The sequence below is a fragment of the Ranitomeya variabilis genome, chromosome 3 (genome assembly GCF_051348905.1).
Source record: "Ranitomeya variabilis isolate aRanVar5 chromosome 3, aRanVar5.hap1, whole genome shotgun sequence".
NCBI lineage: Eukaryota > Metazoa > Chordata > Amphibia > Anura > Dendrobatidae > Ranitomeya > Ranitomeya variabilis.
In genome coordinates this window covers 654,118,876-654,140,426 of record NC_135234.1, presented here as the reverse complement: position 1 = coordinate 654,140,426, position 21,551 = coordinate 654,118,876, and the positions used below count along the sequence as shown (strand labels likewise).

Here is a 21,551-nt window from a genome sequence, read left to right as displayed (position 1 = left end):
GCTGCAAATACACAAAAGGCAGGGAAATTATGGGTTTGTGCATCTCCACCTAACGCCACCCCATAGACTTGACTGACCTCTGTTCAACAGACATTGAGCACCCAGAGATGACTTTCTTCCAAAGGCAGCGACACACCTGTCTACAGATTGTTTGTGGTACCGCAGCTCAACCACATTTATGTTAATGTGTGGCGCCCCTGAGGGTCCGGTCGCCACAGAGGTACCTCATCCAGATGTGTGGTACCCCACTCTCGGGTAAGGAGGGGGCACTACCCGGTATCCGCACACTGGCATCCAACACCACACCACTCCAGGCCAGGTGATCTGGGCAGACCCTATTTAGGGAGGGCCCCATCTCAGGCTGGAGGGGGAACTAGGTAGAGGGTGTGGGTGGAGGAAGGAGATAAGGGTAGGAGACCTGAGGCAGAGTGACAGTTGGGAGTGAAGTGTTGCTATGGAAACAGGAGTGAGGCGGAGTTAGTGAGTTGCTGAGGAGAAGAGTGAGAGGAGCGAGCAAGCTCCAGAGAGAGAAGGAGTCCTAGGGGCCAGGGAAGTGAAGAATCCACCCGTGGCGCCCGAATCCACGCCAACCGTAGTCGAGTGGAGGGACCAGGGTGCAGTTGGGGGACCGGCCCCAGACTAGTGGAGAGACTGTAGGACTCAGCTAGCAAACCGGAGGCTATGGTGTCTGTATGTGCCACAGCCAAATCTACACACAATCACTGAAAAGGTAGCCACATAGGGTCAAGGGTGCCAGGAAGACGTTGCCCGACAGGATCTGAGTTTGCTGGCTTGGGACACTGTGTGTTAGGCGCAGGGCAAGAGGGTGAGAGCCAGCCCAAAGAGACGACCCAGAACACACAACACAAGAAGGGGGTCCCGGAAAAGTGCACCCCAAATTACCTGAGAGCTAGCTGGACCACCGACCCGGAGGACACAGCACCCGGCTGGAGACTGAACCTAATAGCTGTGAGTAAAGTTTGAGGACTTCACCCCGCTGTGTCCTCAGAATTATTTACTGCGTCACCTGCCATGTACTACAACAGTACCCATCGTTTAATTTACCTCATATCTGCCCTTGGGCCCCACTCTACCCATGGAGAGCTGTACCATCTTTGCTGCATCACCATCGGCCCCAGTGTGCCTGAACCGCAGCGTCGGCCATCCCTTGCCGAACACCAGGGGTGGCGTCACGAATCAATCCCCTATAAACTTTTCACCCTTGCATCATTTTTATTGCATGCCCAGGGCCACGGAGTTGGGTCACGGCCCCGTGACTTCCCCAGGGGGCTGTCCGACCCGGTTCCGAGTGCCTCGCGGCCCTGGTGGGCATCTCAAATATATCTAGGCTGCAGTACCAGAGACAACGCATGGACAGGTCTAGTGCTTTTGCCTGGAATGAAATCAGCCATACACCCCTCCTATAAGACAGGAATCGCATGTCTGCTATGTATGGCAGCATTTGATTTAGTGTTTTCTGCCAAAGCCAGGAGTAGATCTGATAGGTAAATGCATACAGCAAAGATGGATACTTTTTCGTTCTACACCTCTTACATTTGGCTCAAAGACTGAAAAAATCCTACAAGTATGATTACATCCAGGGTCGGACTGGCCAACAGGAGAACAGGAGAATCCTCCGATAGGCCGCCCCTGTGAAGGATTGCTAATGAGTAGTGCTGTTACACTTGATTCACAATTTGCAGAAAAAGGTTTATTATTGCATAAAAGCAAAAATACATTTGTGTACTAGGGTCAGGTTATTTTTACAAGTAGCTAAACAGTAGGCCCCAAGATCCAATGTTACTGGTGGGCCTTTGCCAACCCAGTCCAGCACTGGTTGCATCCCTACTATATACAAAGGACAAATTCATCCAGAAAATGTTTTCCATGTTCAAGGTCCCCTGGCTGGAGATCAGTGAATGCAGAGGAGTAACTGACTGAAGGGCGATGACGTGATATTATGGTATTATATACTGAAGACATGTCACTGATTGATAAAAGACACAAAGCACAATACATAGATGATGGAATGTGTGTGCTCTGTGCTCCAAAGTCAAGGATTAACGTATGTACCTTGTCGTTTTGTTCAATGGGTCGATAGATTTCTGTGTTGATGGCTCTTCCAAGTACTGAACACTGTGCTCTGAAATGTTAGAATAAAATTGCATGAAGGTGAATAAATGATAATAAGAAAGATAAAGATGCTTATAAAAGCAGGTGTTATGTGCTCCTGTATTCTGTACTATATACTATGCAATCAGCAATAAAAAAAGAACTATTGTAATATCTTTATAGGTGGCTAAGATGCTGTTTTTCTGATACAAACCCACAAACTCCTTGCAGCCCTTTTCCCCCACAAATATAATTAAAGGGAATGTGTCACCAGGTTTTAGCCACCTAATCTCAGAATATTGACTGTGAGTAGGAGAAGAAAAGACACACGCAGGCAGAAAACAAGATTTAGCAAAAGAGGCCACTCTAGCTAAATAGGAAAGGATAGGACAGAATACTAGGCGGTCAGTATTAAAACCCTTCAAAAAATATCCACAGCAGATAATACAAAAAATTCCACAATCTAACTAAAGACGTGGAATGAATATCTGCAACCCCAGAGAATCCAACAAGACTGAGAAAATACTGACACAATCTAAGCTGGACAAGAAAACACAAAAGAATAGCACTGAATCATGAAGCACACGGCATGTGTGCCACAGAAAAAAAACCAGACACTTATCTTTGCTGATTTGGCAGAAAGGCAGGAGGAACCAGGCAGAGGTCCAACACCTCCCAACAACAATTGACAACTGGCAAGGACTAATGAATCCTGCACACCTAAATACCCCAGTCAGAACTGCAATCAGCAGATACACCTGACCAGGACTGCAACTCAGGGACAACTGCATTACCACCTACCACCACCGGAGGGAACCCAAAAGCAGAATTCACAACAGTACCCCCCCTTGAGGAGGGGTCACCGAACCCTCACCAGCACCCCCAGGCCGATCAGGACGAGCCAGATGAAAGGCACGGACCAAATCAGCAGCATGGACATCAGAAGCAAAAACCCAAGAATTATCCTCCTGGCCATAACCCTTCCATTTGACAAGGTACTGAAGCCTCCGCCTCGAAAAACGAGAATCCAAAATCTTCTCAGCCACATACTCCAACTCCCCATCAACCAACACAGGGGCCGGAGGATCAAGAGAGGGAACAACGGGCACCACATATTTCCGCAATAAAGATCTATGGAAGACATTATGGATAGCAAAAGAGGCCGGAAGCGCCAATCGAAAAGACACCGGATTAATAATGCCAGAAATCCTATAAGGACCAATAAACCGAGGCTTAAACTTAGGGGAAGAAACCTTCATAGGAACATGACGGGAAGACAACCAAACCAGATCCCCAACCCGAAGCCGGGAACCAACACACCGACGACAGTTAGCAAAACGTTGAGCCTCCTCCTGAGACAACACCAAATTGTCCACCACATGAGCCCAAATCTGCTGCAACCTGTCAACCACAGAATCCACACCAGGACAGTCAGAAGGCTCAACCTGCCCAGAAGAAAAACGAGGATGAAAACCAAAATTACAAAAGAAAGGCGAAACCAAAGTAGCTGAACTAGCCCGATTATTAAGGGCAAACTCGGCCAATGGCAAAAAGGCCACCCAATCATCCTGATCAGCAGACACAAAGCATCTCAAATAGGTCTCCAAGGTCTGATTAGTTCGCTCGGTCTGGCCATTTGTCTGAGGATGAAATGCAGAAGAAAAAGACAAATCAATGCCCAGCCTAGCACAAAAGGCCCTCCAAAACCTAGAAACAAACTGGGAACCTCTGTCGGACACAATATTCTCCGGAATACCATGCAAACGAACCACATGCTGAAAAAACAACGGAACCAAATCTGAAGAGGAAGGCAATTTAGGCAAAGGCACCAAATGAACCATCTTAGAAAACCGGTCACAAACAACCCAGATAACCGACATCCTCTGGGAAACCGGAAGATCAGAAATAAAATCCATAGAAATATGCGTCCAGGGCCTCTCAGGGACCGGCAAAGGCAAAAGCAACCCACTAGCACGGGAACAACAAGGCTTGGCCCACGTACAAGTCCCACAGGACTGCACAAAAGAATGCACATCACGCGACAAGGAAGGCCACCGAAAGGACCTACCAACCAAATCTCTGGTACCAAAAATACCAGGATGACCAGCCAACACAGAACAGTGAACCTCAGAAATCACTCTACTAGTCCATCTGTCAGGAACAAACAATTTCCCCACAGGACAGCGGTCAGGTCTGTCAGCCTGAAATTCCTGAAGAACCCGCCGTAAATCAGGGGAAATGGCAGAAAGGACCACCCCTTCTTTCAGAATGCCGACCAGTTCAAGGACCTCAGGAGAATCAGGCAAAAAACTCCTAGAAAGCGCATCAGCCTTAATATTCTTAGAACCCGGAAGATACAAAACCACGAAATTAAAACGGGAAAAAAACAAGGACCATCGAGCCTGTCTAGGACTCAGTCGTTTGGCAGACTCGAGGTAAATCAAATTCTTATGATCAGTCAGGACCACAATACGATGCTTAGCTCCCTCAAGCCAATGTCGCCACTCCTCAAACGCCCACTTCATAACCAACAACTCCCGATTGCCGACATCATAATTGCGTTCAGCAGGTGAAAACTTGCGGGAGAAGAAGGCACACGGTTTCATCAAGGAACCCACAGAATCCCTCTGAGACAAAACGGCCCCTGCCCCAATCTCAGAGGCGTCAATCTCAACCTGAAACGGAAGGGAAACATCCGGTTGGCGCAACACCGGAGCAGAAGTAAATCGGCATTTAAGCTCCTGAAAGGCAGAGACAGCCGCAGAGGACCAATTCGCCACATCGGCGCCTTTCTTCGTCAAATCGGTCAAGGGTTTAACCACGCTGGAGAAATTAGCAATGAAACGACAATAAAAATTTGCAAAACCCCAAAATTTCTGAAGGCTCTTCACGGATGTGGGTTGAATCCAATCATAAATGGCCTGAACCTTAACCGGATCCATCTCCATAGATGAGGGAGAAAAAATGAAGCCCAAAAAAGAAACCTTCTGCACCCCAAAGAGGCACTTAGACCCCTTCACAAACAAAGCATTGTCACGAAGGATCTGAAATACCATCCTGACCTGTTCCACATGAGACTCCCAATCATCGGAAAAAATCAAAATATCGTCCAAATATACAATCAAGAATTTATCAATATAAGTCCGGAAGATATCATGCATGAAGGATTGAAAAACCGATGGAGCATTAGTGAGCCCGAATGGCATCACAAGGTATTCAAAATGGCCTTCGGGCGTATTAAACGCAGTTTTCCATTCATCACCCTGTTTAATACGAACAAGATTATATGCCCCCCGAAGGTCAATCTTAGTAAACCAACTAGCCCCCTTAATCCTAGCAAACAAATCAGAAAGCAAAGGTAAAGGGTATTGAAACTTGACCGTGATCTTATTCAAGAGGCGATAATCAATACAAGGTCTCAAGGAGCCATCCTTCTTAGCAACAAAAAAAAATCCCGCTCCCAACGGTGAAGAAGATGGCCGAATATGCCCTTTCTCCAAAGACTCCTTAACATAACTCCGCATGGCGGTATGTTCAGGCACAGACAGGTTGAAAAGTCGGCCCTTAGGAAACTTACTGCCTGGAATCAAGTCAATCGCACAATCACAGTCCCTGTGCGGTGGAAGGGAACTGGACTTGGGCTCATCGAATACATCCTGAAAATCAGACAAAAACTCTGGAATTAAAACAAGAAAAAACGGAGTAACGCAGTCCCAAGCAACATAATAAATTAAATACACAGTTTATTTAGACAATAGCCATAAAATCATACAAACATGTATATATATATATGTAAGTCTGCTGTACGCAGCATACATCAAACAGGAGTGTGAAAAATGGAGGACATAGCAGTACAACAGGTAGAAGTGATATGGCAGGAAAACATCCCTATGGTGTGCACTATGGTCAATATCTAGTTGCCAGGTTAAGAGGGCAGCAATAGTAGCTCACAGAGCATTAGCAAAACACATCAAGCTGTCCCCCATAAATAACCATACGGCAAGTATGTATACTATGAAAAGTGCACACTTACCCATATATTAGAGGGGTACCCCGCCACACGCCACCTGGAGGCCCTGGACGCGCGTTTCGCGTTGAGCTTTATCAACAGGGTTTTATGGGGGACAGCTTGATGTGTTTTGCTAATGCTCTGTGAGCTACTATTGCTGCCCTCTTAACCTGGCAACTAGATATTGACCATAGTGCACACCATAGGGATGTTTTCCTGCCATATAACTTCCACCTGTTGTACTGCTATGTCCTCCATTTTTCACACTCCTGTTTGATGTATGCTGCGTACAGCAGACTTACATATATATATACATGTTTGTATGATTTTATGGCTATTGTCTAAATAAACTGTGTATTTAATTTATTATGTTGCTTGGGACTGCGTTACTCCGTTTTTTCTTGTTTTACTGCTTTGGGAGTTGTCCTGGAGAGTGGATGCCCTTGAGGCATTTGGGGAGAGATTCTTTCTCTCAACCTTATTATATAGGGGTGCTTTCAGATTATATTTATATAAAAACTCTGGAATTTCAGAAGAGGAAGAAGAGGAGATTGACATCAAAGGAACATCATTATGAACCCCCTGACAACCCCAACTAGTCACAGACATAGACTTCCAATCCAACACAGGATTATGTACCTGCAACCACGGAAAACCCAGCACGATAACATCATGCAAATTATGCAACACCAGAAATCGACAATCTTCCTGATGGGCTGGCGCCATGTGCATGGTCACCTGTGTCCAAAACTGAGGCTTATTTTTAGCCAAAGGTGTAGCATCAATCCCCCTTAAAGGAATAGGGTTCTGCAAAGGCTGCAAGGGAAAACCACAACGCCTGGCAAACTCAAAATCCATTAAGTTCAAGGCGGCGCCTGAATCCACAAACGCCATGACAGAAAATGATGACAATGAGCAGATCAAGGACACCGATAACAGAAATTTAGGTTGTACAGTACTGATGGTAAATGAACTAGCGATCCTTTTTGTCCGCTTAGGGCAGACTGAAATGACATGAGAAGCGTCGCCACAATAATAACACAACCTATTCTGACGTCTGAGTCCTTGTCGTTCTGTCCTAGACAGAATCCTATCACACTGCATTGGCTCAGGAATTGGCTCTGAGGACGACGCCACAGCGCGCACAGTTCTACGCTCCCGCAAGCGCCGATCAATCTGAATGGCCAGAGACATAGAATCACTCCGACCGGAAGGCGTGGGAAACCCCACCATAACATCTTTAACGGATTCAGAAAGACCCTTTCTGAAAATTGCTGCCAAAGCATCATCATTCCATTTAGTCAACACAGACCATTTTCTGAATTTCTGACTATACAATTCTGCCGCCTCTTGACCCTGAGACAGGGCCAACAAGGTCTTCTCCGCTTGATCCACAGAATTCGGTTCATCATATAATAATCCTAAAGCCTGAAAAAAGGAGTCTACATTAAGCAAAGCAGGATTCCCAGATTCCAGGGAAAATGCCCAATCCTGTGGATCACCGCGCAGCAGGGAGATGACGATTTTAACCTGCTGAATGGAATCACCGGAGGATCGAGGACTCAAAGCAAAAAACAGTTTACAATTGTTTTTAAAACTCAAAAATTTGGACCTGTCACCAAAAAACAGATCAGGAGTAGGAATCTTCAGTTCTAAAACAGGAGTCTGAACAATATAATCAGAAATACCCTGTACCCTAGCAGCAAGCTGGTCTACATGAGAAGCTAATTCCTGAACATCCATGCTAGCACAAGACTCCTCAGCCACCCATAGATAAAGAGGGAAAAAAAGACAAAACAGACAGCAGAAAAAAAAAATGGCTCAACACCTTTCTTCCCTTCTTCTGAGATGCATTTAACTCATTATGGGCCAGTTGTACTGTTGTGATCCGGTGACCTTGGAGCCGCATGAAACTTTCTCTGGAGTAGGTGGAATCTATACTGAACGCAGATCGTGAACTAACACTGCAACTAGAAGTAGCCGTGTTGTGTGCCTAACAAACCCTAGACACCTCGACACCGGAGGACTAAATACCCCTATAGATGGAAATAGGAATACTACCTTGCCTCAGAGCAGAACCCCAAAGGATAGGCAGCCCCCACGAATATTGACTGTGAGTAGGAGAAGAAAAGACACACGCAGGCAGAAAACAAGATTTAGCAAAAGAGGCCACTCTAGCTAAGTAGGAAAGGATAGGACAGAATACTAGGCGGTCAGTATTAAAACCCTTCAAAAAATATCCACAGCAGATAATACAAAAAATTCCACAATCTAACTAAAGACGTGGAATGAATATCTGCAACCCCAGAGAATCCAACAAGACTGAGAAAATACTGACACAATCTAAGCTGGACAAGAAAACACAAAAGAATAGCACTGAATCATGAAGCACACGGCATGTGTGCCACAGAAAAAAAACCAGACACTTATCTTTGCTGATTTGGCAGAAAGGCAGGAGGAACCAGGCAGAGGTCCAACACCTCCCAACAACAATTGACAACTGGCAAGGACTAATGAATCCTGCACACCTAAATACCCCAGTCAGAACTGCAATCAGCAGAAACACCTGACCAGGACTGCAACTCAGGGACAACTGCATTACCAACTACCACCACCGGAGGGAACCCAAAAGCAGAATTCACAACACTGGACTGCTTGGGGTAGTTTTGATAAAATCACTGTTTTTTCAGTAAGAGGCTATCACTAGAATGACTAGTAAATCCTCTGACAGGTAGTCCTACCATATTAATGAGGTCTTTATAAACCCCGCCTTCACCACTGATTGGCAGCTTTCTGCCTATGCACAGTGTACACAGAAAGCTGTCAATCAGTATTCAGAGGTTTGATAGATCAACACAAGAACAATGAATTTATCAAAGATGCAGCAAGATGCCCAGAAAGTGACGCATTGTTGAATCAAGGTCTCTGTCCCTACACAATGCAGCTCTTAGATGGAGTTGTAAAATCCTGGTGACACATTCCCTGTAAAATTTAACATATGTTTTATATGTTGCAGCCTTTTAAACATCCTGTAGATTGCTATGGGGTCCGTGTCCTGAGACCCCTACTGACGGCTCAAAAGGTTGCATAGAAGCATTCAGCTCCCGAATGTGTGCGTGTACAAATACTTTGTAGGGAGCCCACACACCACCATGTGAACACTTATGCAGGTACTGGGCAGTTCTGCATCTCGACCAACCTTCAAAATGTTTAAGATACTACAAAATATAACAGAAAGTTAGTTTAGTTTCACCGTTTAAGCCTTTTTACATTGTGTGTATTCCTATGATCAGTGGCCCCATCAGGGCTTACGTTCAAACTTCCCCTGCAGAATGGGATTTGGACGTATACGCCGATGAGGCCGTTGACTATAAAGGGGCAGTCTGCTGTGCATCATGTTTGGTTTTATGCACCTGCTGGAGGCAGACAGCTAGATGTAGTCTACTGCATTTTGGTGTCCACCTCAGCATATATGGCTGAAAATGTTGCGCGATAGCGCACACGGTGACTGCCCCATTATAGTCAATGGCTCTATCACTGTATAAGTCCAAATCCCTTTCTGTGGGGGAGGGAAGTTGGACATAAGCTCCGACGGGGCCATTGAGCGTGAGATTAAACGATGTGTGAAAGGGCCCGAAATGATAACATTCAGTCTGCCTGAAGCCACCAGAAGGAGAGCTCTGCACCTAGAGCCGTATAAATCCATCTTCAGTATTATCCCTCCAGTACTATTTTCCATCACCTACCTTTGTGTTCTGCAAACTACAGTCATCATAGAGAAAACTACACCGACAGCAAGGCCCATTTCCACATTGAGAATGACCACCGCCGACCATGTGACCACCCAAACAGACTGGAAAACAAAATCAGGTAATGACATTCTCAATCTGTGTCATTCAGTATAGGACATAACTGATTGGAATATATACATATTTTTTTTCCGGAAATAAGTTTGAGTATCTGCCTAAGGGCTCGCTCACACTTTCGTATACATCGTACGAGTGCTGTCTGATTTTTTATCTTATAGCACTCGTTCCATTGTTATTTAATGGGGCTTTTTTTTCATTACAGAATCTGTTAGTGAAATGCAGCATGCTGTAATTTCACTCTGAAACTGGATGCCACTCACCCATTTAACCATTTAAGTCTATGGGTGCATGGAAAACATCAGGCTGCACTCGGATGACATCGGATGCAGGCTGCACTCGGATGGAGAAGATGGAGAAATGTTGTTCTCCATCTTTTACAGTGTGCTACAGTTCTCTCATCCGAGAGAATCGGCTCATACTATACTGTCACTCTGACGAAACTCTGATCAGCGGAGTGTCATTAGCATAATCTGCCCAATTCTTTAGACTGAGAGAATCTATGGTTGTGTGACCCTGGCCTTAGGCAATCAATCTAATGACAGCTCCCATTTTTAGAGGTTTTTTTTAGTTAAAAGCTGCCTTATCTTTATGGTTTACGCTGCTCTATACATTGAATACGCTCCATATGTAGTAGCAGGTGTGTTGCATTCACTGCAATGGGACAAAGCTGCAATACCTAGCAGAGGTCTTTCACATGTAACCACTGTGGAGTTCGAAGCAATGTAGATAATGAAAAAGCTGCAGAGCTCAGTATAGAGGCGTAGACCAGGGGCGTAACTACCGCGGTCGCAGCGGTCGCCATTGCGACTGGGCCCCGCAGGTCAGGGGCCCCGGGCCGGCAGGTCTGAGCAGGGCCGGGCTGGCCATCGGGCACTTCTGGCAAATGCCAGAAGAGCCGATGCCAGTAGTGGGCCGCTGCACTGTTCCTCCCCCGGAACCCCCCCCCAGTGCCGCCGCCGCCGCAGCCGCATTTAACTATACCGGCGTCTATGACACCGGTATAGTTCAATGCAATGATGAAAGAGAGAGCGTCACCTGACGCTGGCTCTCCCATCATTCCCCGCTCTGCCTCTGACAGTACACTGCGGGTGCGCGATGACGTCATATCATCGCGCACCTGCAGTGTCCTGGGCAGACTTCAGCCGCCAGGAGCAGCGCGGGCAAAAGGAAAGGTGAGGAGAGTTTTTTTTTTTTCTTTTTAACTGGACTGTGGGGCCATTATCGGGGGGGGGGGGGATGAGATGTGATGTGGGCTGTGCTCTATATATCCCTGTGCGGGCTGTGCTGTATATACCCCTGTGCGGGCTCTGCTGTATATACCACTGTGCGGGCTCTGCTGTATATACCACTGTGCGGGCTATGCTGTATATACCCCTGTGCGGGCTGTGCTGTATATACCACTGTGCGGGCTGTGCTGTATATACCACTGTGCGGGCTGTGCTGGATATACCACTGTGAGGGCTGTGCTCTATATACCCCCTGTGCCGGCTGTGCTGTATATATCCCTGTGCGGGCTGTGCTGTATATACCACTGTGCGGGCTGTGCTGTATATACCACTGTGCGGGCTGTGCTCTATATACCACTGTGCGGGTTGTGCTCTATATACCACTGTGCGGGCTGTGCTGTATATAACACTGTGCGGGCTCTGCTGTATATAACACTGTGCGGGCTGTGCTGTATATACCACTGTGCGGGCTGTGCTGTATATACCACTGTGCGGGCTGTGCTGGATATACCACTGTGAGGGCTGTGCTCTATATACCCCCTGTGCCGGCTGTGCTGTATATATCCCTGTGCCGGCTGTGCTGTATATATCCCTGTGCGGGCTGTGCTGTATATACCACTGTGCGGGCTGTGCTGTATATACCACTGTGCGGGCTCTGCTGTATACAACACTGTGCGGGCTGTGCTGTATATACCACTGTGTGGGCTGTGCTGTATATACCACTGTGCGGGCTGTGCTGTATATACCACTGTGCGGGCTGTGCTGGATATACCACTGTGAGGGCTGTGCTCTATATACCCCCTGTGCCGGCTGTGCTGTATATATCCCTGTGCGGGCTGTGCTGTATATACCACTGTGCGGGCTGTGCTGGATATACCACTGTGAGGGCTGTGCTCTATATACCCCCTGTGCCGGCTGTGCTGTATATATCCCTGTGCGGGCTGTGCTGTATATACCACTGTGCGGGCTTGGAAGTTCGCACCGGGGCCCATAACTTTGTAGTTACGCCACTGGCGTAGACCATTCAAAAATCTGATCATTGAGGCCGCAAAGTGTCAAATTCCCACAGATCTAATATTCATGGCTCATCCTAAGGCTGGGGTCACACCACCGTATTTTCTCTCATCCGAGAGAATCAAGTCGATTATGCTAATCACACTCTGATCAGAGTTTGGTAAGAGCGTGATCATAGTGCGATCTGATTTTCTTAAAAATGTCTCCATCTTCACCATTCTGGCAGTTCGTTAAAATCGGAATCACATGCAAATGTCAACCGAATGCAGTCCAATTTATTTCACAGATTCATTGACTTGCCAATTTAAAGATGGAAATCACGCATGCAGCGATATTTCCTCTGTACACCGATGTCAGACTCCCTCCCTTTTATGTGGGCTCCGGCACTGAGCCTACATCTTTTCCGGCACATGTCAGCTGTTTTGAACAACTGACATGTGCCTCTATCAGCCGCGGGTGGAATCGTGATCCACCCACAGCTGTTAACAAGATAAATGCCGCTGTCAAACTCTGACAGTGGCATTTAACACGGGCTTACAGCAAACATGATGGAAAACCCACCCATCGGCAACTGTGTCACATGATCACGGGTCACCGATGGGTTGTATGTAGCAGAGCAAATCGGGTTATGGCAGCATCTAGTCTCCAATGGAGACTATTGAAGCATGCTAAAAAAAAAATACCGTACTAGAAAAATAAAAAAAAAGGTAAAAGTTCATATCACTCCCTTTCGCCCCATTCAAAATAAAACAATGAAAAAAAATCAAACATACACATAATTGGTATCATCGTGTTCAGAATCACCCGATCTATCAATATAAAAAATCATGAAAATGGAGATGCTACAGGTATCGGAAAATGACGCAATTTATTTAACAAACTTTGGATTTTTTTTTCACCACTTAAATAAAAAATAACCTAGGCATGTTTGGTGTCTATGAACTCATAATGACCTGGAGAATCATAATGGCAGTTCGGTTTTATCATTTAGTGATTAATATTATTATTTTTTTCCCATTTTTCCAGTACATGATATGTTGAAACCAATGGTGCTGTTCAAAATTACAACTCTTTCTGCAAAGAACAAGCCCTTACATGGCCATTGTGACCAAAAAAATAAAAAAGTTATGGCTCTGGGAAGAAGGGGAGCAAAAAATGAAAATGCAAAATCAAAAATACGTCTGGTTGTTAAGGGGTTAAAATCCTGGACAAGCCTTTAACCCCTTAATGACAGCCAATACGTCTTTTAACTGACCTGATATATAAGAGACTAGCATCCCCATACAGGTGACAATCCAGCACCTGTCAGTCTCTACACTATAGCTGACAACTTGCTTCATCAGCCAAGATCTGTGTTTGCACCGTCCAAATCTGTTTAACCCCTTAGATGCTGCTGTCAATAGTGACTACATCATTATAAATGGTTAACAGAGTGAGCGGGCTTCAACTTTATCCCAATTGGCACCATGAGATCACAATTTTGTGGTCCTGATGTTTGCAATGGCAATTCATGACCAAATAGCGGCCTTAGAGTCTGCCGGCTGTAGTAATCTGTTCAGAAGTTAGAGATATTTAGGTGGTAAAAATGCACATTTTCATTTCTGTCATGCCACTTTGCATTAATTCCTGCAAAGCACCTGAAGGGTTAATAAATTACCTGACTGCAGTTTTCAATATGTCAGGGGGTTCTGTTTTTAAAATGGTTTAACTTTTGGGGGTTTCCCAATATATGGGACCCCTAAGGGCACTTCAAACCTGGATAGGTCCCTAAAAAAATAAATTTTGTAAATTTCCTTGAAAAAATGAAAAATTACTGCTACATTATTAAACCTCCTAAAATGCTAACGAAATAAAATAACATTTTACAAATGGTGCTGATGTAAAGCAGGCATGTGGGAAATGTTATCTATTAATGTTTTTCTATGGTATGACTATCTGGATTAAAGGGATAATCATTCAAAGTGTGAAAATTGCAAATTTTTAAAATTTTTTCTCAAATTTCTGATATTTTTATAAATAAACACAAAACATATTGACCTACATTTATCATTGTCATAAAGCATAATGTGTCACGAAAAAACAATCTCAAAATCACTGGGATTTGTTGAAGCGTTCCAGAGTTATTACCACATAAAGTGACACTGGTCAGATTTAAAAAATTTGGCTCCGTCACTAAGAGGTTAAATTCCCTTGGCTGCCCTGTTCACTTAGGAAAACCATCTCTACTCTTACCAAACATTATTTTATTTATAGCAATGTCTTTGGTTATGTTGAAGTGGTTACCTGGTTTTAAGCTACAAGTCTGCAGTCACTCTACTGTATGTGACTGCAGACTTGTGAATTATCACATCCCGTGCAGGGTGATCTGTGAGGATTCTCCAGTGCTTGCAGTCATATGAGCGCAGGTTGGTGACATGCATACTCCTGACTACATTCCAACTACACTGTTTCCGGCCTCACTCAATACACTTGCATTAAAGGGGTTCTTCACTACTAGGACAACCCCTTCTTAAACTAAATGTTCTGCCCAGATAAAATAATAAAGCCTATACTCCCCTCCCGTGCCAGCGCTGTACTCTCGGTGTTGGCACTCGCGATCCCAGGGCTGTGTTGCAGTGTTGTGACGCCGACGCCCAATCAACGGGAGGAATATAAAGGGAATTTATTGATCAAAGGTGGGGAGTCACCGGGTATCAAAAGTACTGTTATAATGCATAGTACTGTTATAAGGCATAGTTGACACTGAATTGAATTATATTTTTACATGATATGCGAAAAAAGTGGTGACAGTAGTGGACAACCCCTTGAAGTGAGACCACACCCATCTAGTCATAATGTGGCCCTGAGAGTATGCCTATCATACTTGCATTCACATGACTACCTGCTCCTATTGCCTGCACCGGAGAATCCTCGTGGCAGCAACTGTGCAATTAGTCCATGAGCCGGGCCAGATATCGGTACCACCCGGAGTGACTAATTTTCTTTGGTATTTTTAGGTAGATGCATGTCTGTAGTTTATTTTTTGATATGATAGCCCTTACATATACGTAGCTTATTAACCCCTTCAGCCCTAGGCCTATTTGTACCCAAGTGCCTAAGCCAATCTGACCTGTGCCACTTCATGGGCTAATAACTTTGGAACGCTTTCACCTATCCAAGCCATTCTGAGATTGTTTTCTCGTGACATATTGTACTTCACGTCAGTGCTAAATGGGAGTCAATATATTTTACCTTTCTATATAAAAAAATGCTAAATATTCGGAAATTTTGGAAAAATCGGCAATTTTTTAACTTTGAAATTCTCTGCTTTTTACAAAAATACTGATACCCCCCATAATAGTTATTAATTTACACTCCCCACATGTTTACTTCATATTGGCATCATTTTGAAAATGAAACCTTATTGTTTTACGACGTAATAGGGCTTATAGTTTTATGCGCAATTTTTCACATTTACAGCAAAACCCACTTTTCAAAGGACCAAGTCACTTCTGAAGTCACTTTAAGGGGCTTACATAACAGAAACCACCCATAAATTACCCCATTTTGCAAACTACACCCCTCAAGCTGTTCAAAACTCATTTTTAAAAACTGTTAACCCTTTAGGTGTTCCACAGGAATTTTAGCATGAGCCAAGAACCAAATATGACGATATCGGTACCACCTGGAGTGACTAGATGTAGTATTTGTAACAAAATTTAATCCAAGTTATGTAAATACACACTGAACATGTCATGTGCATATATATATATATATATATATATATATATATATATATATATATATATATATATATATATATATATATATATATGTTACTCCATAATATCTTCAACATCGGACTCTGAATCTGACTGTTGTTCTACTGGCTCGTCTTCAGTACCCTTGTTCTGGCATGTCTGTAATCTGCACATGTCTGTGCACTTCAGGCCATTGCTGAGGCAAGTACACTGAGGAAGTTCACATGACCGCACACACTTGCAGGACAGTAGCTGTATAATAGCTTCTGGTGCTGGTGCCCCTTGCATCCACTTGACAACAAGCTTTCCGTCGTTATCTATCATCCAACCGCAGTCTGTTGGGTTTGCAACCCATGGCTGGCTCTGCAGACTTCTCCTCCAGATCGCAGCCTGGTAGTTTGCACGCAGTGCATGCATGAAAAGGCAGTCCTGGCAAGGAGGGAGTTGACTTGACTCTACCACTCCACGTCTGGCACAGAACAGCTGATAACGGAGCCTGTTTACCTCAGTTGTTTGGGTAGTTGGCAGGTACATGTGGCAGGTGATTTCCTGTAACTTCTCAAAAAGTTCGGTAGACACTTCCCATGAACGACCAACTTCCTGAAAGGCATCCTGGTATGTCTTGTTCATCTTCAACTGCTTGAGTGTCGTCATCTTCCCACGGCCAGCGAATGCACTGACGGTGTCACAGCCTGTAAATGCATGCATACCAATCAATGAATCACATACGCTGCCTCCCAATGTTCGGCTCAGAGTGGTGATATCCAGGAATCTTGTCCGGTTCTGTGTACCGCATTTCTGGAACAGGTGGGATGGGATTTTGTGGCACATGCCCAGACACAGGACCATGACATCAGTATCCTCCGAAGTGATGATGACCGACTTGTAACCAGATTCTGCTGCATGAAGAGCATGGAGAAGGAGGCGTGTGTCTGCTTCTTCTTGATTTGACTTAAGGTCAGCAGCCTCTTCCCACTGTTCTTTGGTGATCTTAAAGCAGAGCTGCTCACATGTGACATACAGCTCCTTCTCCTCAAGCTTCTCCCTGTGGTGTTTCGCCTTCCATTCTTCTACCAGAAACTTTATGAGACTTGCCTTGTTGGAGGAACTACTTAGAAGCTTTTTCCACTGCTGGATGTTGTGCCCATGTTGAATGTTCTTGAAATGGATCCCTGTGCCTTCATATCTGTTGACTCTTTCTGTATCTTTGATGGATGTCTCCTTGTAGACGTCAAAGACAATATCAATGCGCTTGCTCTTAGCACCCTCATGGATAGCGCGACTCATTGCTGTGCCTGCTAGCTGGCCAAATGTTGCATTGTTTCCCTTCAGTTTCTGAACCAGGCTCATCCCATCAATGATGGTTGCAGAGGGCTCGGGGATCACTTCTGCAGGACGAGCATTCCTCTCCAACTCCCTTGCGAGGGCAGCCTTGTTGGTCTTGCGGATAGACCCATCACCATTGGCAAGTGCCCATGGCAATGGACCCAGGGGATGAGTCAAGACATCACTCATTTGTAGCTTTCTGTTCTCAGCTACAAGTATCATCTGGCCAAATAGGTTTCTGTCAGCCTTCAAAATTACCTCCTTGCCAAGACCTTGTCTGCGTGTCTTCATTTGGATGTTAGAGAACGTTTTAAGTTTGTTCTTCGTCATCTTGTCATGAAACAATGTAGTTGGCTTATCGGTACCCAAACGCTCATCCTTGAATGTTTGATATGCATCCTCTCCTATACTGTATGCCCCTTGAAGGTCTTTGGCTACATCTGGTGGTGCTACAGTCGCTGTTGACAAACTGATAAGTTCACCATTATGCTCTTTGTTGAAGGGGTTCACCCAACCTGTCTCCAGCAGTTGAACGAAAGATTGGACATCGGCTTCATCTCTTCTAATCCTAGACACCTGTAGGTCTGAATGGCTGAAGTCAGTATATTGTTGGCCTACCAGGGCCCTCAGCTGCCTCAAGTACATACTGCGGTACTCTGATGTCAGGTAGAACCTGGAAACAGCTCCAACTTTGAGGCTGAAGCCTTTTGTGCCCCCTGGTGTCTGGGTGTCTTTGTTGATTGTCTCTTCAATGGTCTGGTCCACAGGAATTCGTCCAAAAGGATTCTTGCTACCGATCTGGACCGAAAAGCCACCTTGCATGAAGTATTCATGGACCTCTGGGTGTTCTATGGGCAGCCGAGACATTGTGGCATAGTAATAGGTTAGGTATCGGGCATAGTTGACCTTGTCATAGGCAAAACACCATGGTATCATCTGTCGGATTGCTCCTAGGTGAAGCATCCAGTTGCCTTCTCTTGAAGCTCGAACCAGGGCCAGCATGGTCTCGACCATGTCCAAGTATGACATCCAGAATGCTGAGAGTTGTTCATTTCTGAGGGTCTCAAGATAAACTTGAAAGAGCTTCAGGGTAAGTGTGCAAGATTCATTATCCAAGAGCTTTTCGAAGGATCCCTGCGACACACTGATGCGAAAGTTTGTGATGTTCTTCAGTGTTTCATCCAGATGGTGAAGGTCCCTTGCATGGTTTTCTTCTAGCCATGGAAGGAAGTTTTTCCATGCAAGCCTCATAAGTGCTTCATAGACCAGCTTGTGTAGTCTCACTGCTCTGTTGTACCTCCGGCCGTCCATCACTCCAGACACTGATCCTTCAGCGATTACACCGGATTCAACACACAGATCTCTAAGGCCTGCATCCTGAAATCTGTTCCCTATGATAGAGAGGAGATTACAGATTGTGTGGAAGACACCCATTCTAATTATAATGTTCTTGAACTTCTCCTGTTTCCAGATAACCTCGGCAGCTTTGGCATAGAGTGCTTGATCAAACACACACACAATTCTGTTAAGCTTCAGGGTCTGCATGATGGCATGTGTTTGCTCCAAGACTTCATTCACAGTGGACATGGCTGTTGCAGGAGCATTGATAGTGGGCAGGTAGCTTACAGTGTCCTGGGCCACTACAATGTCGCTGCGGATTTTTATGTTGAACCCAGTCCAACTGCTGGTGGTCTGATCCTCATGGTCTGACATTCTAGCCAGAAGCCAGATATGGTTTTTGGTTTTTGAATCCTGGACCTCCTTGGTAGTGTTAACATTCGAAGTCTCAATCCTGGGTGGCTCTCCCCGCTGCCCAACATTGTATATCGGTAGCATTAATTCTGTCAGAGTTATGCTTCTTTTCTTCGACTTGGTTACATCTGGCAGGACTTTCTTTGTCACAGAGCATGCAACATTGGACTGAACAGCAATGCCATTGACTCTATGAGATGTACCTGCTCCACTTAGTGTCTCCTCAAGTCTGTCAATGTTATCCCAGGCCAGGGTTGTGAACACACCTGGGTAGATACTTGCTGGCATTGGGATGTCATCCTTTGAACATTCCAACTTCTGGATACAAAGGGCTGTATCGATCTCCTCAGCCATTGAATATGACACACAGTGGCCAAGACGATTCAGAGTTCGAATCAGTTCTGTATTGCCGGTCAAAGACTTAACTGCAAAGGATAGCAGTACGTGCTTTGGTGTACACAGAACGTGTATGTGTCAGTGTGTGTGCGTGTGTTGGGGCACCTCAGGGTGTCTTCAAATGTGACATAGCCCCCTAGATTTCTTCCAGTAAAATTTGCACTCCAAAAGTCATTTGGCGCTCCTTCCCTTCCGAGGCCTGCCGTTCCCCAATACTGCAGTGTACGACAACATATCGGGTGTTGTTGTGTTCGGGAGAGATTGGTGAACAAATAGTGGGGTGCATTTTTTGCTGGTACACCTCTTAAAAATAAAAAAATGAGCCTAAAATGACACCTTCATGTAAAAAATGCACTTTTTCCATTTTCTCAACCAAGTGTTTCCAACTACTGTGAAACACTGGTTGGGTCAAAGTGGTCACTATACACCCTAAAAGATTCCTTGGGGGTGTAGTTTCCAAAATAGGGTCACTTTTTGGGGTTTCCACTGTGGGGGTACCTCAGGCAGCCTTCAAATGTGACATGGCCCCCTAGATTTCTTCCAGTGAATCCGCCACCCAAAAACCACATAGCGCTCCTTCCGTGTTGAGCTGTGCTGTGTGCCCATACTTTAGTTTACGAGTACATGTGGGGTGTTTCTATAAACTGCAGAATTAGGGTAACCAAGTTTGGGTTTGCCGTTAACCCTTGCTAGGTTGCAGGTAAAATTGGATTACAATGTAATATCTGGAAAAAAAATGAAATTTTGAAATTTCGCCTTCATTCTGCTAAAATTCCTGTGGAACACCTAAAGGGTTAACAGTTTTTAAAAATGAGTTTTGAACAGCTTGAGGGGTGTAGTTTGCAAAATGGGGTAATTTATGGGTGGTTTCTGTTATGTAAGCCCCTTAAAGTGACTTCAGAAGTGACTTGGTCCTTTGAAAAGTGGGTTTTGCTGTAAATGTGAAAAATTGCGCATAAAACTATAAGCCCTATTACGTCGTAAAACAATAAGGTTTCATTTTCAAAATGATGCCAATATGAAGTAAACATGTGGGGAGTGTAAATTAATAACTATTATGGGGGGTATCAGTATTTTTGTAAAAAGCAGAGAATTTCAAAGTTAAAAAATTGCCGATTTTTCCAAAATTTCCGAATATTTAGCATTTTTTTATATAGAAAGGTAAAATATATTGACTCCCATTTAGCACTGACGTGAAGTACAATATGTCACGAGAAAACAATCTCAGAATGGCTTGGATAGGTGAAAGCGTTCCAAAGTTATTAGCCCATGAAGTGGCACAGGTCAGATTGGCTTAGGCACTTGGGTACAAATAGGCCTAGGGCTGAAGGGGTTAATAAGCTACGTATATGTAAGGGCTATCATATCAAAAAATAAACTACAGACATGCATCTACCTAAAAATACCAAAGAGAATTAGTCACTCCGCTTGGTACCGATATCGTCAAATTTGGTTCTTGGCTCATGGACTAAATGTGAGGATTCAAAAGTCTGAAGTCACATAACATGACTGCAGACTTATCTTAAGACTGGACAACCCCTTTAAGACACAGAATAGCATAGAATAACAGAGTTTTACAAGCCTCCATTACACATACAGCAGCAGAAAGAATCATCATGGATTTCAAGTCCTCAGATTTTTTTTAATGCCAGTAGTGACATTCTGTTGCGTGAAACCAGCCTGAATGTTGTGCACTGTGTAACTTGTTGAATACTCACAAAGTCAGTCTTGCTGATTTTCCATAATTCTGGAAGCTCCTGGAATTGTAGGAACATTTGTCTGAGGCTTACAACATTTATGCAGGCAAGTACCGCCTGGAAAAAAAAAAGAATAACAGAGGGTTAGTAGTATATTCAAGTAATGAAGACATAGAAAGGACGAACAGATGAAATGGTCATAGTGTTATTAACTAACTACGGTACATAAATCCAACACTTGAGAGGGTTTGATCGTGACTCGGAAAGTTTGGGTATTAAAGAACAACAAATTTTTGGGGGGACAGCATGGAAAGTTCCTATTCACATTGTTGACCTGGAATACCCCTTTGAAAATGTTGTTCCTAGCTTTAATATGCTTGTCCCTGTATATTAAAGTCCTTACTATTGTG

The 21,551-nt window shown here is 44.6% G+C and overlaps 1 protein-coding gene across 4 annotated transcripts in view; it reads right to left on the bottom strand.

Annotated features, from left to right (window-relative positions):
- LOC143818466 (solute carrier family 26 member 10-like) overlaps positions 1 to 21,551 on the bottom strand; it is a 100,261-nt gene that overhangs the window by 35,533 nt on the left and 43,177 nt on the right. For all 4 annotated transcript variants that reach the window (XM_077299759.1, XM_077299762.1, XM_077299761.1 and 1 more), the window contains exons 10-12: positions 21,163 to 21,258; positions 9,868 to 9,974; positions 2,074 to 2,143 (exon numbers count right to left, since the gene is read on the bottom strand). In XM_077299759.1, coding sequence (XP_077155874.1) covers positions 2,074 to 2,143; positions 9,868 to 9,974; positions 21,163 to 21,258 — 273 coding nt within the window. The remainder of the gene's footprint in view (positions 1 to 2,073; positions 2,144 to 9,867; positions 9,975 to 21,162; positions 21,259 to 21,551) is intronic.